Below are 25,308 nucleotides of genomic sequence, written 5' to 3' on the forward strand. Positions count from 1 at the left end.
CCCATGGCCCCTAAACATTTCCAGGGCAGGCTTGTGGCAAAGGACAGGGCAGGAAGTCACCAGGCAGCTGGGAGGTGCTAATTGTCTGGGGGTTTAATCCAGCTCAGACACTCCTGAGCTGTTTGAGGTGATAACTCAGGCCCAGCCCGCAGTGAGAAGCACCATGGGGGCTTTGCAGGTGATTAGAGGAGCAGCCAGCTGTGGGATGGGGACAGGGCCTGAAGAGATTCCTGCAGCAGGGAAGGACAAAGGCTGCACGTGCTTTGTAGATCAAGAAGTGCATCCAGTGCTGGGTTTCAGCAACTTATCAGAGCCAGAGAAGTTGAGTATAGAATCAGCAACTCACACCCTTGGCTGCACAAGTCACAGAGGGTGGCTGCGAGAGCCCTCCTGTCACCAGTGGTGTGGTGCTGGCCTTGCCTGTGCAGGCTATGCCGTGGATGCAGCATAGCTGTCATAGGGACGGTACCTGCACAGGCAGGAGCAGCGCCTCATTTCAGGCTTGATAAATGCACACCCGTGCACCCAGAGGAAGGCTTCCTAGAGGACGGCAGAAAATCACAGAGCCAGCGCTCTTAGAGCTTGACGGTACCTCAGAGACTCCCTGATGCAAACCACCCCCTTTGCAGTTAGGGCCACTGAAGCTCAGAAAAGACAGGGACTCACTTTGGGTCCCATGAGTTATGGGCAGAGCCAGGTCATAAGCCAAGTCTCCACACCAAGGCACAGCACAAGCCACATTCTGTGCCCATTCTCAGTGCTGAGGCTGCATTACCTGGAGGAAGCGAGCACCTGTGAGGACACTGACCCAGAAGAGAGTAGACTGACAGCAGTCGCGGTTTAGTGAGCACTTACTGTGAGCCAGTCCCCAAGCCCCACACTTACTGCCAATGGCTTCATTTACGTCCCACAGCATCTAGCGTGGCTGTCCTGTTTTACAGACTAGGAAGTGCAGGTTCAGGGCTCCATGTTACAAAACCAGGAAGTGAGGGATGGGGACTCCTGTTATTAGGTCAGGCTGCCTCGGAAGCTGGACTCCTCGTCTCCTGCTACCCACTGCCTGGATCTTGCTGGCCCTGGTGCCACCACTACTGTTGTGTCTCCTATTGTCAGTACTATTGGTCTACTGTTGTGTTGGTTTCCATTTCTACTTAGGAAGGGTCTCGTTCTCCTTCCCTCTCCCTTTGCCCCACTTCCTCCATTGCACTGAAGGTGCAGAGGCTTGCTGTCAGGAGATGAGGTTCTGACATTGGCCTTCACAGGGACTTGGTGGTGTTGCTTCCTGCTTTGGGTTATGGTCCTTTCTGAAGTGCACCAACACTGGCTGGATTCTGCAGACCCTGTCCCTTTGACACTCAGACTAGTGTGTGCATGCATGTGTGTGTGTGTGTGTGTGTGTGTGTGTGTGTGTCTTCAAACACTTAGCATAAATGGGTGTCAAAATCCACTAGACACCTCCTTTATGTGGCGGATTCCATGCTCTCTTAACAGTCAAGAAAACTGAGGCACAGGGAAGGGAATGAACTTTCCCAAGTTCATATACCTGGGAGGGTGTGGTGGTGACCTTTGAACTGAAGCAGTTTCACTGAAGTCCACACTCTTCACCATTGCACAAGCACTTTTCACACACTCACCTTTCCCCTTCCTTTCCGAGTCTCAGTTTCCCAATTTGTAAAACAAATGATTTTTGTTCAGGCAGCATGTTAAGATGAGTCTCAGGACATTGGATATTTAATAAGTATTTGACAGTCCAGATATCTAGGTGGCTAAAGAGGGAGGAAGTGAAAGAGTATGTGACTTCTGACAGAATCAAAGGCACAGAGGCAAACTGTTTTGACAAAGGATGGTCAGCCCTTGTGAGAGAGATTATACCTTACCGTACAACAATGTATCTTTTCAGTGAAACACATCGACTTGGTTCAGTCCCCCCACACCCACAAAATTGGTCTCTGTTCTTCTGGGACCAGAGCCTCAGGATCATCATCGGATCTTTTGTGGTTGACCTAGACTCAGTCAGCCCCTAGGCAAGGTCATTCACCACCTGCACCAGGTGGGGACAATGCTGAAGGCACCCAGGTGGAGCTCAGAAGTAGGCTCTGAACATCCAGAGGCTCCAGAGTCAGCACAGGCAACAGTTCAGAGGTGGGCAAGAAAAAGAAGCGCACTGGGGAGACAGGTGGTTCTCCTGGAGGAAGGAGCTCTGAGGTCAGGAGGTGGAGCTGGAAATGTCCTGTAGGTCCCATCATGGAAGCCCCGAAGTCCTGGCCCACAGCAAGCTAAAGTTTCTAGACAGAGGGTCCCCATCCTATTTTGGTTAAGGTAGATTTAGCAGCAGAAAAGGATCAGATGAGCCAGGCAGGAGAGAAAGAAAGCGGAGGCAGCAGGAGCAGTACCTTATGCTCCCACCTTCTGTGGTGAGGCCTCCCCCATCTGAAACTCCCTGAGCAAATTCCAGGGAGCTCAAATACATTTTCTGCTGCAAACCCAGCTCTCCAGCCAGCTCTGGCCCACGTAGTGCTGAGGTCTGCAGCCCTTCAGAGGCTGGAGGCCAAATGCATCATCAGCCCAGGCCAAGGCTCCAGGAAATTGGGGTCAATTTCCTACTCCCCCGAGGGCCCAGCAGAATCATGGGGCCTAGAGCCTGGGGCTCCGACAGGGAGAGTCTGGGTTCTCTAAAGCCACATGAAGTCCATAAATTTGCCAGGAGCCCACACAGAAGTGCTGAGCGTGACTCTGCAAGTCACCCACAGCTGCATGCTCCTTATGGGCCACCTTCTCCCATGGCCAGGGAGGCTTCTCCTGCAGCCATACCTCTTGCTGCTTGTTGAGGAGATACCCAGAGAGGGGCCCCTTGTCCTTCTGAATCCTGTCTCCTTGCAGCTGTTTTCCCAGATACGGCAGCTCCAGCCTACATCAACCATTTGAAAGAGTTTATTCATTTCTTCATATACACACTCATCGTTTATTCCCTTTTTATTCATTTCTTCACTTACTTTCTTATGCATTTACTTCAACTATGCATTCATCGCTTTTCTTATTAAAAATTCCATCCCTCTCCACCTACTCATCCCATCTTTGGTTAAACAACCAGTCCTTGAATGGAAGGCTCCGAGGACACAGAGGTGAATGGAGTGCTGTCCTGGGCCTGAAGAAGCTTGTGACTAGTGGGGAATGCTGGTAACAAAGACATAGGACAAGGATGTGGAGGTCGCACACTCTGCAGAATGGGGCCAGGAAGGGTCGTGCCAGATAGTGCCTTCAGAACCGCAGGTGGTGGAAACCAAAGTCGAGGGTTGGTGGCAGTGTTGTGAAGAGCAGTGAGTGGGAAAGCGAGGCAGAGGAAAGGCTCTGGGGAAGGTTCAGGCATCAGAGTGGAAGCTAAAGGTGAGCAGGAGCCACTGCCCAGAATTTTAAGCGGGAGGAGCAGTCAGCTCTCTGGATTTATGTTGAGTGTCTCATCTTACTGTAAGCCTCAAAGAGGGATAGCAGATGAGGCCTGTTCTGAGATCTTCTGGAAGGTGGATCCTGCTCTGAGTCCATCCACGCCCCCTCTTTCCTTTGAGGTACGTTCCAGACTCCTTCGTGCGGCACCGAAGACCTCATACCCCATCCAATTTTCCATCTGCCTTTCTTCTTCCCTTAAGCAGTCATCTCCGTCTCTCCACTGCTCACTCTTCCTTCTGTTTGTGCACACCCTTCCATCTTCCGGAATGTCCTTGTGCTCCTTTTGTACCTGTGATTCTCTCAACTCTTGAAAACTTTTTTCCAAATATCACCTTTTCTAAGAGGCCTTCCAGGCTTGAGCCTTCACAACCATTGATCCTTCCCAAGAATCACGGCACCTGCCCGCCTTGACTTGGTGTCAATGGGCATAGGCGCGCTAAAGGGGGTGGCTGGGCCTATGCCCTCCTTTCCTGCCATTTCACTGGATCCGATGCTTGGCCCCTGTGCCTCACAGAGCTGGATGCAGAAAGGGCCCTAAGGAAGAGTTCTTGAATTCGGTGGCAGTTCTGAAACACCTACAGTGGAGGACCTCCCATCAGGTCCTTGGAGTTTAGAAGGGGCTGAGAAAAGGGATGGGTCTTCCAACTGCGTTTGCCTGATACTTTGCAGAAGATTGAGAAACAATACATTTCATATTTTAAAGAGTTGGGCGGGACACACAAAGAGAAGGACCCCCATACCACCCTCTCGGTGCCATTGCTGAAGGAAGGGAAGAAAAGGGAAAGAGAAGAGAAGGGAAGGAGGGGGAAGGAAGCCCTTGGAAGAGACAGCATCTCAGCTGGGTGCGGTTTACTTAGTTAATGTAATGCATTCTTGTGGACTCAGAGTAAACAAGCTGTAGTGTGTGCCTGTCTCTTAAGGAATAGTCCTGGAACACACACTTTTGCCAGGTGTGTAAGTGGGCAGCCATGTTGCTGATGGGAAACAACATACTAGATAAAGCAAATCCAAGCTATACTTGCTCTAACTGTAATTTTCTGAAAGATCGCTGAGCTAGGATTTAGGAAACCTGAGAGACGGACTGATTAAAAGGCCTGCGAAGAATTTTCTGTGTACTCTGGGTCTTTGGTTTCCCCTACCTATAAAGTGGAGATACTAACAACACCTCTCTTTCAGGATAACTGTCAGCCCATGGGTAAGAAATCATATTGGGGGCCCCTTTCAGAGCTGTGGGATGTGAGAACTTGATTTTTCGTTATTCTGAGAGGCTTGTCCTGAGGGCAGCCTCGGTCCTCACTGTGTTTCTGTGGTGTTCAGGGACGCGGGAGCAACATTATCCACTGCCGGAAAGATGGCACCTGGAGCGGCTCCTTCCATGTCTGCCAGGAGATGCAGGGCCAGTGCTCCACCCCAAACCAGCTCAACAGCAACCTTAAGCTGCAGTGCCCAGACGGCTATGCCATAGGTATGAGGGGCCGTGTGGGGAGCGATGGGAAGCTCGTGTCCTTCCAGCAACTCGAGGCTGCTGCTCAGGTGGGCCATTGAGCGCCTCTCCATGTGAAGTTCTGTGCGGGCAGGAGGGAAACAGAGGAGTGAGGCTAGACCTGGTCTTCCCAGGGAGGTAGTCAGCTGTGGGACATTGGCCAAACCAAGAAGAGTGGGTACAGAAAAGCTGCCAGGGGCTTCCAAAGGAAGGGTTGCTTACCCAATGACTTCAAAGAGCTTGTCAGCCAGAAATGCCGTTCTTCTCAGAGAGAGGAACCCACCCATGTGGCTAAGGAGCTAGAGTTATAAAAGCATACCTCATATTTAGGGAAGCTCTGCCAGTCTTATTGTTAAATGTAAAATTTACATCGTATTAGCATTCATGAGGGTCTGCCATGGGTCAGACCTGCATCACATACTCGAAGGACATTACTTCCTCCCTTCTCAATAACTTTTGACACACGTGAGCCACCTGAAATTCAAAGGGGTCATGGAATATGCCCTATTTCCACCCTGGTACCTGTACTATTCCAAAGCCCGGCTTCTCTCCATCATCTCTCAGAGGAGGACAAATTGCACTTTCAAAATGCTGTCTGTGCAGTGATAGGCCAGTTCAAGAAATGCACACAGCAAGGAGGCGTGACAACTTGGGACCTGAGGCCAGGTACTTGCCTGGTTTGAACCAAGCAGCTGGAAAGATGCTTTAATCATAAGCTGCATGGCTTTCTGGGGAACTTGGAATGCACAAGGTCTAACCTCAGTTAAGGATGGTGATGCTGACCTCTTGAGCTGATTCTCTAATTGATCATGATAAAAAGCCCAGGAAATCGAATGACCTTTTGCATGGCCAGTGTGATTTATTGTTAATTGCCAGGGATTTCTGGTGCAGGTTATCTGAGTTGCTCTGAGCCAGCATGTTCCTTACTTGGTACACCAAGTGTTGTCACCACAGGTCCAGCAGAAAGGCCTGGGGTTGGGGTGTGGAGGAGCTTGTGACCTGATCACCTCTGTTTGAAGATGGAGAGGCACAAGCTCAAGTAGCAGGAGATCTTGACCTGGACTTAAAGTAGGAATCAACACTCTGGCCCAAGTCTGGGATTGTTGCTTTTGCAAGTCAGAAAACACCAAAGCCTGTAATTTCTTTCTCTTATGATCACAAGGGACTTTAAGATCTTACAGAGCCATCAATTCAAATAGCCCAGTCAGGAGGGTTGCAAAGAGAAGGGTTGTAGGCCCGCTGATACAGATATTCCACAATGTGGGGCAACAGTGTTACCATGATAGGTAACACAGTGCTACCATGGCGAGTAACACTGGGTGCCCCATCCCAAAGCCAAGATTTCCTCATCACCAGCATTCCTGGCAGGTGGGCCTAGATCTGGATGCCTGTGTCTGTGATGAAGTTCCTATTCCCAGCTCAATCGGAAGACACAAGTGAACACTCAGGCACACTCATGACTGGCATTGAGTAGCCCTGTGAGAAAAAAATCTGCTTAAGTTAAAAAAAAAAGTATGTGTGTGTGTGTGTGTGTGTGTGTGTGTGTGTGTATGAATTTGCTGCCTGTCCATACTCACTGACACATATATATAAATATAGTCACATATAAGAAGGCAAACATCCATCACACACAGAAATGCTTCCTAACCACAAACAGCATCAAACACACATCACACATGCTTGTGACCTCCATGGCAACCAAAGACATACCACACAATCGCATCACCCCGACACGTGTATGCATATGTAGCACAGAAACCTACACATGGCACAAACATACACAATACATAAGTACATAGGCATCAGGAGAACAAACACATGCCCCAAACATATCAAACCCAGAAAGATGCCCAGAGAGTAGACCAAGCACAAATGTATCTCATGGCCCTACTGTGCATACATTGGATTACCTGTCACAACACCTGCAAATGAGCTCCTGTGCCTGGCTCTCCACCCTCCCTCAGAATAGTCTAGAGCTAGTGAAAGGGGCATGCATGACGGTTGGATTCCCTTACGGGTTGAGTTTCTTCAAGGTCAAAGCACAGAAGGAAAGAAATCTGTGTGATACTGAAACCTGGGTCTGTCTCCGTTCCCCAAAATCTCATGTTTCCAGGATCACCTGCCTGGCTTATCTTGTGACTGTGACGGTCCATGGCAGGTGACCGACTAGAGTGGGGATCTATGTGGGAACGACAGAAAGAGCAAGAGGGAAACAAACGGCCTGAGGGAAACAGAAATGAAGGGGCTGCAGGTTTCCCTCCCACCCCTCTTGGCTCACTCCAAAGCCCCTCATGGGCCCCAGGCTGAGCCTTTCCCTGGGGAGAGCCTGCTTCACCATGGAGAGCAGTGTGTCAGAGGCTTTGTAAGTGGGGAAGGTGTGTGCAGGCCAGGGTGCTAGGAATGGGCGCTGGAGGACACTTCTGCCGTGCCCCAGCCTGGCTTTCTGTGGTCCTTCCCCAAGCAGCCAGGGGAGGCTTGTGTGGCAGTTATGAGCCTGCATAAGGTCGTGGTTGTTGCCACTGGCTGCCACCCTCCCTGCGCCTCTGGGGAAGGAGAGGTGGGGGCCTGGTGAGATCACCACTCTGTAATGATGCCAATTATGGCTCATATATCACAACACAGCGGCCTGATTCTGAGGCCCAAGAGCTAAGGCGTGGAGGAAGGGAGCCCAGGGGCGGGGGGGGACACAGACAGACAGACAGGAGCTGCAGAGGACAGCCAGCCCGTGCCTCCTGCCTTGATCACATTTTCCCTTTTATGCCTTGCACTTGGGATAACAGAGCCTTTGTCTATCACTCAGACACTGCGTCACTTTTTAAAATTTCATTGAGTTTTTTGGTACTTTTTAGGTACACAGTCCAGTTACATTCGTCATTGGGATCTTGTACCTTTACATGATGTATCTTGGTTCTTATTTTTTTTCCCATTCCCCTACCCTCCCTTTACACCCTCCACCCTTCCCTATTTACAGACCTTGTTTCCATTTTTTCCTATTTCATATTTTTTCTTCTCCCTTATTTCCTTTCCCCTCCTCTTCCCATTTCCCCTTTAGCCATTTTCTTCCTCTTTCACACTATCAGTTATACCATTTGAACCTTATTTACATTTTTAGTTTTTCACACCAGAGAAACTATTTGGTATTTACAACGAATATGTGTGTCCTGTTTATTTCACTTAAGAGTATGGCCTTAGTATACATCCATTAGGCTATAAATTACTCTAGTTTCTTATTTCTCTGGCTGAATAGTACTCCATTTTACAAAAACAAACACATCTTCTTTATCCAGTTTCAGTTGATGGACACTTGGGCTGTTTCCAAGTTTTAGCTGTTACAAACTGTGCCGCTATAAACATGGGTGTGCATATATCACTGTGGTATGATTCTTTTAATTCTTTTGGAAAGATACCCTGCATTACTTTTTTTTCCAAAAGCATTTTATCATCACAGCTTGTCTCACATTTGCACCTTAAAATCTTCTTTAGATTCTACCTTATGATAAACCATACATGACCAAGTTTCTGCCTGCTTGGGAATGTTCTGATCACTTTTCCTTTCTGTCTTCTTGCTTTTCTTCCATTTCTCTTCTCTCCTCTCTACCCTTCCTCTGCTGCCTACTCTCTCCTGCCTGTACAGCCACGTCTTAGCCAATCCCGGGTCTGGAAGTCAGGAGACGAGCTATGGGTGTTAAGCGATCTATGGCCTTTTGCTCCCCACTGGTATCGTCTTGGTCTCTGGGCCCCTTGGCTGAGTGACCTGTGAAGTGGATGCCATAACACCTGTCTCATAGGGCTGGATTTCTGGAGAATGGAAGTGACAGAGGAAAATCACCCTGCAAGGCCAGAGGTGGTCCCTATTTTGGGCTGCACTTTCCTGTCTTTCAAGTGCAGATGTTCCAGACATTGTTCTGGACTGTTCACCTCACCCTTTCCCCCTCTTTAAACCTTATGCTTCTCTTAGACTGAAGAAGACACTAAGGTGGCAACAGGAAGGGCTCTGGATAGATCACACATGTAGGGCCGTATGTATATGTAAACTGCTGCAGAAAGGAGCAAGAACACTGGGATCAGTGCATTCAAAGTGAGAGGAAGTGTTTTGTGGAGGATTAATGGCAGTGTGTCTTTCACTGTATTTAATTTGTCAAAATTTGAATATGAAGATACGATTTAGATTGCACCTTTTATGTACTGTGCACATGTACGTGTGTGTGTGTGTGTGTGTGTGTGTGTGTGTGTACACACATAATGAATATGTGAAGTGGGTTTTTTGGAATGGTTAACACATAGGATGTGTCAAGAAGCTCACTCTCAGTTCTCCATTCATTGTTCAGAGTGGTCTTTCTCCGCGACAGGAATGACCTCCTCAGGGTCTGGTCAGAATCAGACCCCATGAATGAGTCCCTCTTTGGAGTTGAGGGAATATCCCATGGCAATGGGTGAGGTCAGGAGGAGAATGAATGAGCCAGGTTCCAGGCAACTTACAGCCTGTAGCCTGAGAGTTGATTGCTTTCTCCCCGAAGTTCCTGCACCTTCTGCGCATGCAAACCCACCCCTGCTAATCATACATCCCCTCATTTACCCATTCCCAGATTCGTTTTCATCCCTTTAGCTATTTCATCCTTCCTTTTGCTTAGTTTTTTTTCTTTTAGTATAAAAGAAATACAATTAGCTTTATTTTGCACAATTTTCTTTTTACATACTGGTAGCTTAACATGACTTTATTAAACATGAAACAAAAGACCATGAGAGGCTGTAAAAATAACTTCAATATAACATGATGAATCAGCAGCTCTCAGCCTTTCTGAAAATCATCTGCACTTTGGGGAGGGAATGAGTGGGAGATGAGATCAGAAGGATTGCTAAGGGCCTTCATTTATTTCTTTAGAGTTGGTGCAAAAAGGCATAATAGTAGCATTTGCCTAATCAGGGCACTATTAGATTATTTTATTTTCCCCCCATTAAGTTGCTTGGTCCATTTAAAGCAAACAATACAGTTACATTCATCACTGGGATCTTGTACCTTTACAACATAGGTCTTCGTTCATATTTTTTCCCTTATCCCTGCCCTCCCTTCACCCCTTTCACCCTTCCTTATTTACGAAGACTTTGTTTCATTTTTTCACATTTTTCTTTTCCTTTCTTTCCTTTCCCCTCCCTTTCCCACTTCCCCTTTAGCCATTTTCTTCCTATTTCACGCTATCAATTGTGCCGTGTTTTGTTTATTTGAAAATCCATTTACACACTCACTTTCTCCTTCATAAGACATCTAAATGCCTGTTTGGCATCCATCCATCCACCCATCTACTCTCATTTCTTCAGACACTGAGCCACTCATTCACACATTGTCTCTTTTCACTCTTTTCAATTTCAGCTTTTGAATGTCTACCACTTGCCATGCACAGTGCTGGGACTTAGAAGGAGGAGCAAGATACTGCTGGCCCCATACACTTAAAACCCAGCAAAGAAGAGTGCAGTGGTTCCCAACAGATGGAAAATGGCCATGTGAAAGATGCTTGGATGGGCACCTGGGAGGGGGTGGTCTTCTCTGAGCAAGTGGCACAGGGACTGAGGCATAGAGAATGCTTAGGAATGTGGTAGTTAAAGGAGGGTCTGGGAGGTGCAGGAGAGGACAAAGATAAAAGCCCAAATGAAAGAGAAACATGGGGATGAAAAAATAAGTTGGTGTTGTATTTATGTCCACACCAATCGCTTGACTGAGGCTCACTGAGCTCTCTCTGAGTGTCAGATTCAGAGATGAATGCCAACATCCATGCCCTCCTAGCACAACACTAACTGTGCAGGAAGCAGGTGGTGGGAAGGGACCACTGGGCTGAGGCTTGTGAGTGCCCAACAGAGAGCGGGGAGGGAAACCCAATGCAGTCGGGATTCAAGAGAGGTTGTGCTCCCATCCAGCTGCAGAAACCTGGGCCCAAAACTTGCCACCCTCAAACCAGGTCTTAAAGAACTGGTAGGGTTTGGTCATGGGAATGCCAAGGTGGATGTTGCAGAAAATCAGATGAATAGAAACAGAAGCACAGTGGTGGCAAAGCATAGGACTCCTAGGCCACTGTGTGTAGTTTGCCCAAGCCAGGCGTGGAGACGGCGAGTGGAGAGGAGGCTGACCAGACCGTGGGAAGCACTGAAGGCCTGGCAAAGGCAGTTGACTTGATCCTAGATGTGGGGAGTGTCGGGGGCATTTTGGAACAGAGGAGAAGCATGGCCAGACTGGATTCAGGGTCAGTGATGGTGGAAGTGTCTGCCAGCTGGACTTGAGACAAGTGAACGGAGTCAAGGAGACCAGGGCTGGCCCTGACAAGGGAGCTCACCCCTTTCCACTGTCCTGGGGATGGGACAAGCAACTCCACTGGGAACCAACGAGCAGCAGGGAGGTCAGCTTATGGGCAGTGGAGGTGGCGTGAGCCTCCAACTTGTACTGTGCTTCCCCTCAGGGTCAGAGTGCACCACCTCGTGCCTGGACCACAACAGCGAGTCCATCCTCCTGCCAATGAATGTGACCATGAGTGACATCCCTCACTGGCTGAACCCCACACGAGTGCAGGTGAGCGACCAAGGCCATTCCTGTGGCTAAGGGGAAGGGAAATGCCACTGCTGTGCCTGCATTTCTTCATTTCATCATCACACTTCATTTAATACTTCTCATCGGGACCCATGCTAAGGGCCCTTTATTTATTGTCCTCCTGAGTAGTGATGATGGCCTGGTAAAGAGTCCTCATGTCCCTGGTTTACAGATAAGGAAATTGAGGCATCAAGAGCACTTCTGTTAGGGAGTGAAGCGTGAAATTTCAGCCTAGTGTCTGCCTGACTGTCAAGTCCACACTCAAAGGATAATTCTATTTAGTTTCTCTGGTGCCCTCAATCCAGACGTGTACCGTATGGTAGTCTCCATCTCTAGATACTTTCTTGTGCTTTACCTGTTGGGTGGAAAGCAGTGCACTCATGAGTCACACCTGTTGTTTATGGGACACATCCTGTGTTCATGTGCCTGGTGTTGTGTGTAGAAATGATATTTAAACCTTAAACAGCAGTAGAAGAGAGGGGTCATGGTTGGCCCTCATACACACTGAATTCTCAGAAGTGTCACTGTGGGTTTGCCGTGGGCCTAGAGGGAGTGATCAAAGCCACATTCAAGTGTAGATGCTGGGGGCTTCCTGTGTGACAGAGTGGCCTAAAGACTACAGACTCCTCACTTTCTGACAGACACAGTTTGACTGAGGGTGGTCATTCCCCCTTATTCTTGTGTCACCTGCTCAGTTGGGCCCCCCTGAGTGGTTATGACTCCCATTCTTGCCCTCCAGGGTGGCACCATTCTCAGAGCCCAGCTTGGCTCTGGGCACCGGCTCCACACCTTGGAGAGATAGGGAAGGAGGCGGCAGCAGAGGGGACAGGCACAGGTCCACTGCGTCTCTCTTCACCAGCCTTTCTGCACAGGCTGCTGGGAGCTGCTGTCTGCCAGCCTGCTGCTATAGATCGAGCCCCGGATAGCTGGACAGAACCCGATATGGGGTGTCCTGTTTCTCAGATGAGCTGAGGGCATGGTTTCAAGGGCTTACTCAGCACTCTTGGCCTGGAGACCCAACCAGACCCTGCCACCTTCCCATACACCCCAGCCTTCGGGTCCCCTCCATTCTGTCTCCTCTTTTGCCTTCTCCTACTACTCTCTTTCCCGTTTCTACCTTTTTCTCTCCAGTTTCATTTCCTTGTATTGTGCCTCTACTTTTTCAGAATCTCTCTCTCTTCCCTGTCATATCTTGTTCACCTGCTTCTACTTCCTCCCCTGCACACTCTTACCTATCCATTGCTTTCCTCTGATCCTTTCTGCACAGCCACAGGAAAGCCCATTTCCCTAGCCCTAGGCTCCTTTATCTGTTTCCTGCACATTTGAGTGCCTCTCCCCCTTCCTAAGCCAGAATCCCCATGTGGGCACCAACCACAATGTCCTGGTGTGCAAATCTGTGCAGAAGCAACCAGGAGTGCACATACTGCATATGGAGAGGAGCACACATGTTGCATATCAGACTCACGAGGCAGGTGACGCACAGATAGAGAGAAAGATCACAGAGTCGCAGGGCCAGGAGAGCTAGACCTGCCAACCACCTACCAGTCAGGACTCATGATCAGCATACCCTCCCACGCTTCTTTACTCATTCCACCTCCCCGCCACCCCAAAGCATGAGAGACCACCCGGCCACCCCAAAGTCGCCATCCTCCAGGCCTGGCCAAGCTCCCACTTGAGGCCTTTCCTACCTCTTGTGCGAATTCCCACCCTCCCCTCTGTGAGCCCTGGGCACTAAAGAGTTCAGTTATAAATCACTGTGAAATAAATCCAAGGATCTGAAAGCCTGTGAGCCACCCCCCCCAGTCGCCCACCCGCTGCCTGCCCGCCCCAGCCCCCACCCAGCTCCCTGCTTTGCCTGCCTTTATTGATGCGGGCCTACTGAGAGAGCCATAACGAGGTTCAGACCTCCACCAGTCTCTGGAGGCCTCATTATCCAGGAGGAAAAGAAACATGTAGAAAAAGGGAGGAGGGCAAAGGGCATACGTGGATGATTTCCAGGAAGAAGGCAGAGGAGCTGGCCCACGCTGCACCCTTGCCCTCAGCACTGGGCTGCGCAAATAGAGCTGCAGTGCTGGCATTTCAAGACTAACTCCTCGGCCTCCTAAGGGACAGCCCCACACAGCAGTGGGAGAGGGGTGGTCTGGATGAGGCTCTGCTGCAACACCCAGCACCTCTGTCCAGTGTAAAAGAGAGGTGAGAACTGACTAACTGACGCTGCCTTCTGTGATTGGGCACTGGATGGGCTTCCCATCCACCCTCCACCACCCACCCAGCCAGCCCCCCACAAACACACACCCCTCACCCACCCCTAGGAACTAGGTGGACGTTAGGTTTCTAATGTTTCCAGTGAGGGAAATCGAATCTGGGAGATGGAGGCCGCATGCTGAAGAGAAATTGAAGAGGAACTTGTATCAGTCCAGCACCTCCGTTTACTTGCGGCACGTAACCCCCACAGATGTAGAATAATAATCACAATGGCAAGATATCTAAAGATTGTTTACCAGGCTTGTGTTGGGAGCATTTGCCATTTGCCACAGTGTAAATGCTCCCATTGCAGCAGAAGACAGGATGTCCAAATGCCCATCCCTGAACACAGAGTTGGGAAGATGCTGGGGCTAATGGCCTTCTTGAGCCTGTGTAGGCTGGCTGAAGATCACTTCCATTTGCCCATGAAAGACTCTCTTTTAAGCCCTTTAATGTTCTACCATATATGCTGACATATAGATGAGTGAGTGTCAGTACTGAGGTCGTATGCCGTTACCAGTGTCCAAGGATTGTGAGCTGTGCAGGTGAGACTGTGGTCATTTTATTTCCTGAGGTGCCTCCTGTAGTGCCCAGCACACAATAGACATGCCGTAAATACTTATGGTTTCTGGGTCAAGTGACCAAAGTTCTGGCCCAAGCCCTGGTTCCTTCATGCTCTGTGTCCTGGGGCAAATCCCACTACTACAGCATTTTTCTCACTAAGCCTAGCTTGGATCAGATGGCACAAACTCAGGCACCTGCAGAACCAGGAGGGTGGGAGGGATGAGGGAAGTGGTCCAGCATATTCTTCTGCACTTAGGAATACTGAAGCATATTATTAATATCAGCAGTCACATTATTTGCTATTGATATTTCTGAAAGCCAGGAAAATCTCACAGAAATATAACAAACGCTCACATACATACTACCCAAGTTTAGAAAGAAAACTTTGTCGATGTCAAAGTTCTTTTCTTTCCTTTGAGATGCGATTTGCATGCACATGTAGAGCATGGGGCTTGACAAATTCTTCTTCTTGTGCTCATCCTGAAATCACTACCCATATCAGGATGTGGACCTTTACAGCTAGCCAGGGAGTGCTCTCCTTCCTCTCCCAGGCAGTACCTCTACCACCAAGGTAACAGGCATTTTCTCTCTGTCTCTATAAATTGGCTTTGTTTATTTTTGAGCTTCCCGTACATGGAATCATAAAGTATATGTTTCATGGGTCTCTTGGGTAGGCAACTTCTATACAGAAAAAAATTCTTTTTACCTAAATTGCCCCCTTATTAAACCTCTCCCCACAAATGTACTTTTGGAAGTGATGTGAAAACAGAAAACTCTTCCTCCAATAGAACAAGTGAAATGACGCACTTGCAATGGTAAACACAAATGCCTTTCTAGCTGTGTGCTGGAGCAACTATAGGGAAGAGTGGAGACTGGTGAACCATGAAAAATATTTTATTTGTTTGTTTGTTGTTTGTTTTTAGAATGGGGCAAATCTGGCCAAGTGCATCCCTGTGGGAATGTGGGCCTTGTATAGCCGCATTTTCCATTTTTTTGCTTGAGAATAATAAATCTGGAGTTCTTAAAGTTTGGAATTTTTTAATATTGGCAACAAATTTTGACCTTCTGCAAGCGCTGGTATGCCAAAGCAAATACTTCTGTAGGTTGTGTATCCTTGAAGCTCCTGGATTGCAACCTTTGGATGAGATAGGCTCTTCTTGCTTGGATATTTAGACTTTTTCTGGGGGACTGGGGAGTCCGTCTCTGTCAGCTCCTTGGGAATATGTCCGATCTACTCCTGTATGCCCTTTGCTCCAGATGACATGTGAGTTTTACAATATTAGATGCAGCTGTTATGCTCAAACTCTTATAGCTTCTGTAGATAGCTGAACCCTTAGCTTCTATAATGGCTTTGGAAAAAGAATGTGAGGAGGAAAGAGAGGAACAAGGAGAGGAATGGGATGAGATTAGGAAAGTATCGACTGTTGTAAAGGCCACATGCCGTTGCTGTGAAACTTCCACTGTACCGCATTGCTTTGCCTCCATCACACCCACTGGAGTGAGCAACACCATCACCATTTTATAGAAGGACCCAGCTCACGTAATGTGGTTACATTTGCTAATTCTGCTTAAACCCATCCTTCAAGGAAAGCCTCCTATGCAATACGTGAAGTCAGGGTACAGAATGTATCCCTTGAAAAGAAAGCAGCATGGTAGGAAACCAGCCTGGAGATAAGAGGTGGAATTCCTCTAGTGACTAGTAAGTCCAGCTCCTCTGATGTGGTAGATGGAAATACTAAGTGCCCTGGAGAGGATGTCATAGCCGAAGAGATGCAGCCAGGATCCCCTGATTTATCATTCCCTCATACAGTCACTCATCTGGTCATGTGTTTGCTTTTTCATTCATGCATTCAATAAAAATTGATCATGTATTTCCAAGTGGCAAACATTCTTTAAGCCCAGAAATGACAGGATGAACATGTCTAGCCTTTTAAGCTCACTCAGAAGAAAGTCAGATGCTTACTGCCTGATAACAAAAGGCAGTAATAATAATAATAATAATAATAATAATAATAATAATAATAATAATTGATAAGATTCACTCCAGGCAGGAGTGCTTCCTGGAGAAAAAGGAGAGCTCATCTGAAAAGACATTCAGAAGGGAATCAGCTCTGGGAATCAGGATGAGGAGATCCTCCTTGGCTCTGGGTGGGGTCAGTTTTTTCTGGATCTCATCTGTCAGACACTCTCCCTGCTCCTATATTTGTCTCAGAGTGTCTCCGCCTTTCTGAACCTTGGCCTTCTCCTTAATCAGATGAGGAAAGTACTTTATAATTATAGCTTCAGGGCCTATGAGACTTCAAAAGAGAGTCTGATGTTCAAAACATAGACTCTAAAATCAGACAGCTATAGATTTAATTACCAACTTCACTGCCTATGTGTGTGAAGGTTAACGTCTCAGTCCTCAGTTTCCTCTTGTGCAAACCAAAGTCCAAAATCTTATCTATCTCATAGCTATGGGAAGTCATTTGTGAGGAAACCTCTAAGCATAAATAATATCCATCTGATAGAGGGTTTCTCCTGGTGAGGTTGAAGACTGATGACAGTGTACTGATGGGAATAAAGATAGTGCTTAGGTTTTGGTGATGGTGATGGTGGTGGTGGTGGTGGTGGTGATGCTAGTACTATGAGGATGAAGATAAAGAGGAGGAAGAGGTGATCCTAGTAGTTCTGGTGGTGATGCTGGTGGTACGGATGGCGTCACTGATGACTTTGGTGCCGATGGTGCTGCATTACTGGCAGTTGCAGCTGGGAAGAAAAGACAGTCGATTTTTCCTAACCACCAAGGCAAGAAATGGAAACTTCTTACAAAGCCTAGTCTGAAGGGCTGTGGTTGGGCTATCTCACTGGCATTAGGAAGAACAAGGCCAACGTTTGAGGAACCCCATCCGTGAGCTCACAACTGTAGTCTAAACAGCCTAACCTTTCCTTCCGTTCCCACTGCCTGCCCACTTGCTGAGTTCCCCTAGCGCACAGAGGGGCCCTGTAGTAAGAACAGGTGGTGCACGCAGACCTGAGCAATAGTGGAAAATCCAAAAGCCTTGGAAAGATAAATAGGTTTACGCAGATAGTATAAAAGTCCTTTTTCTGAACTAACGTCAGGTAAACCTCAACTGACAGAAACTTATACAACTACACCAAGACACTCCTACAGATGGATTAAATTAGCTCTCACATAAACAGGGGGAGGGATGGGCGTCAAGTTCCTGGTGGATCCTAACCCCTCTGTTTTCTACTTCTTGAATCTTTACCAAATGCTCTCTAACATTTCTGGATTGAAGCTGAGAACAGACACTCAGATTCAGAAAAGAAACCTGGTTAAAGTTTTTCAGAGAATTAAAGCAGGTAATCCTGTCCACTCTGGCCTATTGTCTGGTAAGCAATGGTGGAGGAGGAATATTAAGGATCTCACATCCCTTCCTATGTATTTGTTCGCTGTGTTTCATGTCTGATCCCAGAGAGAAACAAAGATGTCTGAAACCCAAGATCTGTCCTGAGGAAACTTAAGAAATCAGTCCAAAAATATTTCCATATTAATTTATCTCAATGCATCATCTTAACACAATGATGACATTTTCAGGACCATTTCACAAGTATCACTATGGGTATTTAGCAAGGAATTTCAAATTCGAATTGCAGCCACATCTTTCCTGTTTCATATCCTACGGTCTTTCTCATAGACCACCTGTGTGTATATTGTGAGAGGGTAAACAGTCTCAGTGTAGGCAGTGAGCGAGTAGACAGTAGGTGTCATATTGTGAGACAGATTGACAGTTTCAGCTGTTTGTTCAGAACCTTTCATTTCACTCCGTCTGCACTAAGCTGACCCTCTGAACTAGACACTGTGCCAAGCATCGCAAACACTTTTCTGCATTGTAGGAGGCAGAGGACAAGTAATGAGATTGTTGTCTGTCATTAGAATCATCTCTACTTGGACATGGGCCCGTTTCTTCGTAAGAATATTTATTATGCACCAGGCACCAATCTAGGCATGGGGGATCCACCATACGAATGAGAATTGATGCGGAACAGAAAAGAAATGCACCCAACCCTGGTGTCATCTGATTCCTTCTGACAAGTCTTCCCAAGAAAGTTAATTACACTGTGGCTTCCATATTATAATTCTGCCCTTAGGGAGAACATGAGCTGGTCACAGGGATTCCCCACATTCAGGCCCATGTGAATGTTCATTTCTTAATTAAAATTAATCAGCAGGCAGGAGCGCAATCCCTGACCATTTAGGCTTCCACGGCTTGTTTCATCACTGAACATTCAAGTGTGTGCTGTTTTATTTTATTTCCTTAAAGAAAAGAATTGTAATCCAGCATGAAAACTAACACATCTATGAGGAATAGCTAAAGGGAACTTCCAGAATTTTTATGGTAGCTTCATTCCTGAAAATGTTTTATCGTCCCAGTTTTGCTTGCCTTCCTCCTTCATCCACTTAAAAACTTACCATTGTAAAATTTTACATTATGAGCTGTTTTAAATCATTTCTAGAAAGTTGTTTGTTTCAAAATCTGGTTTCTCCACTTAACAGCCACCACGGAGCTTGAGGAATATTTTATCTTCTGACACCACCTCAGTATGTGTCAAGGAATAAATAAGATAATGCATAAAGTAATTAGCACCACAAATACACTCAATATATTTTAGTTGTCATCATCATCATCATCATCATTATTAAAGAAAGCTATAAATGAGAACATATGTGCATACTTGTGAGCTCTGCCTGAGAAGGTTAAGAAAAGCAGAGGAAATAAGTCTTGAGCAAAAATTTAAGAGTTAAATAGGATTCTTCAAGATTGGGAGAGGAAACAGCAAGAACAAACTCTCACACATTTGTTATGAAAGTGTGGGCAACCTCGGGGGATTGTGGAATTCCCACAGAACCCTGGGCAACCTCAGGGAATTGTGAGCAGATCCATGTGGCAGTGACAGAAGGTGATAGCAGGAAGGGTTCCCTGCCTTTGTGGTATTCCAAACCAAAGGTTAGTTCACCCATCCTCCAGCTCACCTGCTATCAAGCTGTGGTGTGCACCCGAATCAATTAAGAGCCTAGCTTTCTTTTTTACATTTGTTTTTTCATTAATTAAAAAATTTTACTAGTACATACTTGCAGTACCTGCAATTTACAGTTCTCTGTAAATGGGTACATGTACACAACACATCTTCTTTCTTTTTTAAAATCCCTTCTTTCTCCCCTCCTCTAATGCCCTTTCCCTCAGTGTCATTCCTATTGATATTATTAATCCTAGCTCATGTTTATGGCACATAATGTTTGCATTCATTGAGCTTATTACATTCCTGTGCATCCTTCTATTTATTTCTACCTCCCCTCTCTTTCTGCTCTCACCTGTGGTCTAGCTTTCAAAACGCAGAGTCCTAGGCCATGGACTCAAGAATTTGCCCTTTTAATAATTCAGGAATTTTGATGAAAATAGTCTTCAGCTCATGCTTGGAGAAACCCTGCTCCACACCCTTCTCCATAATCCTCCTGCAGCCATACAAATGAATGCACACACGCACACACACATACACACACGCTCTCTCTCTCTCTCTCTCTCTCTCGTTTCTCTCTTCCTCCCACCCTATCCCCAATTGTACCAATGGGTCAAAGATCGGCCAAGAATTTTCTGAAGGATATTTCTGATCTTGCTTCCACCTCCTGATTCTGCTCCTCCTCAACTGTTGCTCCTGCCAGGGAAATGTAGAATCATGGCACATGGGTTGAAGACAAATATTATTTAAATCTATGGCTCCTGTTATTGCAAGCACTTGGGCAAGTTGTCTATGTAAATGCCAGGGTGAGGTCAGGACTTGGAATTTCTAAGCAAAGGTGGGGTGGCTAAATATGGTGCCAATAAAGAGGTGGCTCCCTTCCCATCCCAGGCCCATCTGACCTCTTTCTCCATGTTTTGCAGAGAGTTGTCTGCACTGCTGGTCTCAAGTGGTACCCTCATCCTGCTCTGATCCACTGTGTCAAAGGCTGTGAGGTGAGTCACAGGAAGGACTCCTCAGCTCTCTGAGTGATTCCAACGCTGTTATTGTTATATTCTTATGGTTACCATGTGCCGTACCTACCAAGTGTTGTAAATATCCATTTGGCAGACTTTTAGGACAGGGACCAACAATCTTATTTTACAGGTAAAGGAAGTGAAGCTCAGAAGAAATGAAAAACATGTTTTAAAACATACTTAATGGACAACAGAGTTGGGGTTCCAGGCTAGGTTTTTCTGGCTTCAAAGCCTGTGGCCTGTATAATTTTGGGTCTGACAGGAAGGAAGGGAAAGGGGCTATATTGATTTAGCATCCATAACACGGCAAGAATTTGGCTATCATTATCGCATTTAGCCTAAACAGAGCCATCTGAGATATTTTTAAAATTTCCATTTTACTCATATCATAGCTCGCTCATCAGTTGTTTCTGACCCACATCATCTTATTTATTCAGTCATCCTTCAGCCCTAGAAGTAATGTGGATGCCCTAAACTCACCCACTGAGCTGAAGGGGAAGATCCTTTCTGGCCCTAAATTTCTCTAAAGTTGAGCCATTCCTTTGTACTCGAATGGTTGGTTTTTGGCTCTGACAAGATACTAGCGACAAGGTGTTAGGGGTGGGGCAGGTTCTTGGGACTCAGCTGAGTTCTCAAGGAAAGGTCATGCAGAGAACCCAGGGAACTTTCTGTGTGTCGCTCTGACCCACTGTTTCTCAGGTGAAAGTGAAAAAGAGGCTCAAAAATCCCTTCCAGATGCATGCCGAATCACTGTGCTTTCTCCTCCACCCCCAACAAACCCCACTGAGGAAATGGCAGGTGAAAGGGATCAAATCATCCCTTAGAAAAGGATGTATACTTGATGAAACTCTTCAAATGTTAGACCCACAGGGGCTCTTGTGGATCATCTAAATCTAACATTTTATTTTAAAGATGGAAAGCAGCCACCCAGGCAGTGGCCAGTTCTAGAATTGGATGGGATTCCAAAACAGGAAGGATCTTAATATGCTCTAGCTCTGTTTGCTTGCTGTGCAGATTGGAAAATGAGGGACAGAGAGGAGCTAAGTTTATGCAGCCTGATGGTTACAGGATGAAAACATAAGTCCAGGTCTCCTGACTTTCAGGCTGGTGCTTTTGCTCTTGTGCTAAGCTACCTCCTGCCTCCCTGACCTGTAAGTTTTACCATGCAGTCCGTGGACCACACATTTACCTTTATGAATTGGTTAGGGATGCCATGTGGTATCTTCTCATGGAATTTGACATTGCAATCTGGGAACAGCCATACTTCCAAGCTTGAGCCAAGAATAACAAGGATAAGGCCTTATGGCTGTTGCTTTCTCCCACTTCTCTGGATCAGTCTAGCATTTTGGGAAAGGGCAGCTTGAGTTACCTGGGCCCTCATTCTGCTGATTTAGCAATCTGGGCAACCTGTGTGACAGCGGAATTTGATCTTCCATTTGACTCAGCAGTGAGGCCAAGAGGCCCTCACCTGTCAGGCTCTGAGCCCTGACAGTGATGCTTATCACCTCTGCCCTTGCAGGTGTCCCTCATCTTCTTCTTCCCTCGTTAGCTTATAGCTGATAGTCTGTGTCTTATCTGAAGCTGAAAGCATGCTGAGAAGAGGAATAAATTCTGAGACCAGAGAGGACCCCAATCATGCCTCAACTATCTAGAGGTAGCCGAGAAAGAGAAGAGGTCTGGGGGCTGCAGAGCCCCTTTCCTTCTGTTACAAATTGTGTCCAGAGTGACTGTTGACTCACTTGTTCATAAAAGCTTTATTGATTTCCTACTGTATGCCAGTCACTATTCTAGGTTCTGAGAATATAATGGTTTTATTAAAGTGAAGACAGGAAACTATGTTTTCCTTGAGTTATCTGTGAATTTTTTGAAAATTGTGAGGAGAGAGGACCCCAATCATGCCTCAACTATCTAGAGGTAGCCGAGAAAGAGAAGAGGTCTGGGGGCTGCAGAGCCCCTTTCCTTCTGTTACAAATTGTGTCCAGAGTGACTGTTGACTCACTTGTTCATAAAAGCTTTATTGATTTCCTACTGTATGCCAGTCACTATTCTAGGTTCTGAGAATATAATGGTTTTATTAAAGTGAAGACAGGAAACTATGTTTTCCTTGAGTTATCTGTGAATTTTTTGTCATTCATACCTTTTCCATCCATCCATTCATCTGCCCATCATTTCACTGAGTAAACATTGACTGAATTGCCAGGCATTTCCCCCAAACATCTAGGATACAAAAATGGATGGCACGTATTCCCTACTCATAAGGAATTTAAAGTATGTAAAAAAGAGATAGGTATTTAAGAAAAGAAATGTAAATTAATGTACCAAGTCTATAACCAAAGCACATACAAGAAGCCGTAGAAGCACAAAGCATCTTTGGGCTTTTACGGAAGGCGTTTAGAAGAGCCAGTGTTTGAGCTAGATCTTGAAGAATAAATTATTTGCCTTATCAATAAAACTAGCAACAGAGAAGTACCAGAGGGGCGAAAAATCTCTAAATATAGCAGAACTTTATTTTCCCTGTTGCCCATCTCTGGAAATCCCCCTTCCTAATTAGCCCCTGTCCAACTTTATGATCTCAGTTGAAATGTCATTTCCTCAGGGACACCTTTACAGAGCTCCGTGACTAGATCAAATGGTTCACTCTACCAGAAGCATATATTCTGTATAGCTCTTATCCGCGTAGAAACTGGCCAAGCAGATGTGTGACTGTTTGATAAAGGACATTTTTTTTTCTTTACTAGAAGGCAAAAGATACAGATAGATGGATGGATGGATGGATAGATGATAGATAGATCAGAGATGCCACATGAATTAGACTTCTTATAAGATAGGGAAGGAGAAACCACTGAACGACAGGGTATATATATACTGGGATGCTGGGATGCAATGGCCCCAGAAACATGATGATATCTCTCCATTCCTATTAGTGACTTCCAGGGCAGTAGAAATCCTACCAGCACTCTAAACAAAAAGGTTTCTAGGTGATTGGAAGACAAACTAGGTAACTGGGAGATAAGGATGAACACAACATTGTTTATGTTTTTAGGAGCTCAGTCTTGCATCTGCGAGGAAGACATAAACAGACCACAGAATGTGGTGTGCTGAAGGCTGGGATGGAACATACATGTGGTAGGGAAGTCAAAGAGACTTGAGATTTCCTCATAGGTGGCTCTTTGTTCAGATCAGTAACGATCCCCTCTCGCACCTCTTCTTCATGTCTGGAGCATCACAAAGTGGGAGGAACACTGAAGAAAAAAGTAAATCAGCGTAAACTAGAATATCCTGAAACAGTGAGGTAAAGGTAAAAAGAAAAAAAATCCATAAAGCCAAACTAGTTTAAATCAGTGTTCTTTGTTTGCCAGTGTGATTTTGACCAAGTCAGTTTCTTACTCTGAGTCTCAGTGTCTCAGTTGGTAAATTGAGACTAACAATGCCTACCTTCCATGTTGTTTGAAGGAAAAGAGAACAAATACGTAATACGTGTGATGTTGAGTCCGTCTGTATTCTCCTTAGGGAACCCACCATTATCATGTGCCAAGTACTGTACCCAGTTCCTCAGATCTCTCACATTTCATGCTAGGTACTTTACATTCAACTTCTTGATTTATTTGCTTATACTTTCTCATAAATTATGTTCATTAATTACTCACTGTCAGGGAAATCATATCATTTCTATAAGTAAAGTGAACTTGCTGTTTCTGGAAGATGGAAGTGATCTCTCCTGTGGCTTAGTATCCTTTGGCAATCCAGGGTATTTTTCTGAGCATAACAATACTCCAGTTGGGGGGAAATGCAGCAGATAAGAGCATTTGTAAATAGTAGAACTATAACTTACCCAGAGGGTCTAGGACTTGAGGCCTGTCAGCTGACTGCAGAGGTCTGTGAGCTGATGAGGTCGCTATGCACCCACAGGGGTCTTGATGAATCACTGAGGACAGGTCCTGTTCACTCCAGAATGCTGACATATCTGGCTTCCTTCCTCTCTCTCTCCCCCTTTACAGCCCTTTATGGGAGACAATTACTGTGATGCCGTCAACAACAGAGCCTTCTGCAACTATGATGGTGGGGATTGCTGCACCTCCACGGTGAAGACCAAAAAGGTAGGCCAGTGTGGGTTGCTCATCGCTTCCCACATCTCCAGCGTCCTGGGTCACAGTCACTCCCACATGTGGGAGTACCCACTGTCCTAGTTGTGTCAGTGTTAGTTCTACCCGTGTTATTTCATTGTATTTTTAATTCTTTAGTCATTAATTGAGCTAATATCATGTGTTGGGTCCTCGATGGTTTTTGTTGATGTTGTTCTCAAAAAGGGTGCTGGGGGAAGAAAACACTTGCAGAGGGGAAGTACCACATGCCGTGAGGGCCTAGGTGAGACCTTGGAGAAGGCCATGTGGAATCTGTGGTAACTATATAAAAAATTGAGGGATGAGGAGAAGGAGTAGGGAGTCAGCCAGGAAAGACAGTGTTTGGAGCAGGAGATGAGCTTGCCAAGTTGTAGAGAGAGCATACATTTAGGAAATACGGCTGAAGTCTAGGGGGAGGGAGAAAATGAGACAACCCCAACCAAAATATTTACCCCTTAGGGCCTTTCGGCATTTTATCTTCCATTTTTCCTTTCCATCTATAGGATTGGAAGCCCAGGGGGAGGCATTAGTTGTGATTTTCTTACTTTGGCATTAGGATGCACACATGATTGATTTAGCTGTTGGTAGGAAAACTGGAGAATTGAAGTGAGATGCTTGTCAACCACTCCAAAAAAGTGTCCACCTCCATTTTCCTCCTCACTGGGGCTGGAACCTAAGTTTGGGGCACCAGCCAAGAGCTGAGAGAGGGGTGGTTAGCCCAAGGTGACAAGCGTTCTTGTGATGAAGGACTTAATAGGAAGCTCTTTTCAGGTTTGTGCTCACCTGCTATCACCAAGATGTTTGGTTGCAGAGTCTCATATTAAAACAATGGGGAACTGAGTTTCTGAGACAAGCAAAGTG

The 25,308-nt window shown here is 46.3% G+C and overlaps 1 protein-coding gene across 1 annotated transcript in view; it reads left to right on the plus strand.

Moving 5' to 3' along the window:
- The window catches only part of Pappa (pappalysin 1), a 240,106-nt gene that overhangs the window by 199,881 nt on the left and 14,917 nt on the right, over positions 1 to 25,308 (plus strand). The window contains exons 19-22 of the mRNA XM_010639469.3: positions 4,762 to 4,909; positions 11,374 to 11,483; positions 20,234 to 20,305; positions 24,325 to 24,423. Of these exons, the coding sequence (XP_010637771.1) occupies positions 4,762 to 4,909; positions 11,374 to 11,483; positions 20,234 to 20,305; positions 24,325 to 24,423 (429 nt within the window). The remainder of the gene's footprint in view (positions 1 to 4,761; positions 4,910 to 11,373; positions 11,484 to 20,233; positions 20,306 to 24,324; positions 24,424 to 25,308) is intronic.

Source organism: Fukomys damarensis, unplaced genomic scaffold (assembly GCF_012274545.1).
Source record: "Fukomys damarensis isolate Sample0158 unplaced genomic scaffold, DMR_v1.0_HiC HiC_scaffold_36, whole genome shotgun sequence".
NCBI classification, from domain to species: Eukaryota; Metazoa; Chordata; class Mammalia; order Rodentia; family Bathyergidae; genus Fukomys; species Fukomys damarensis.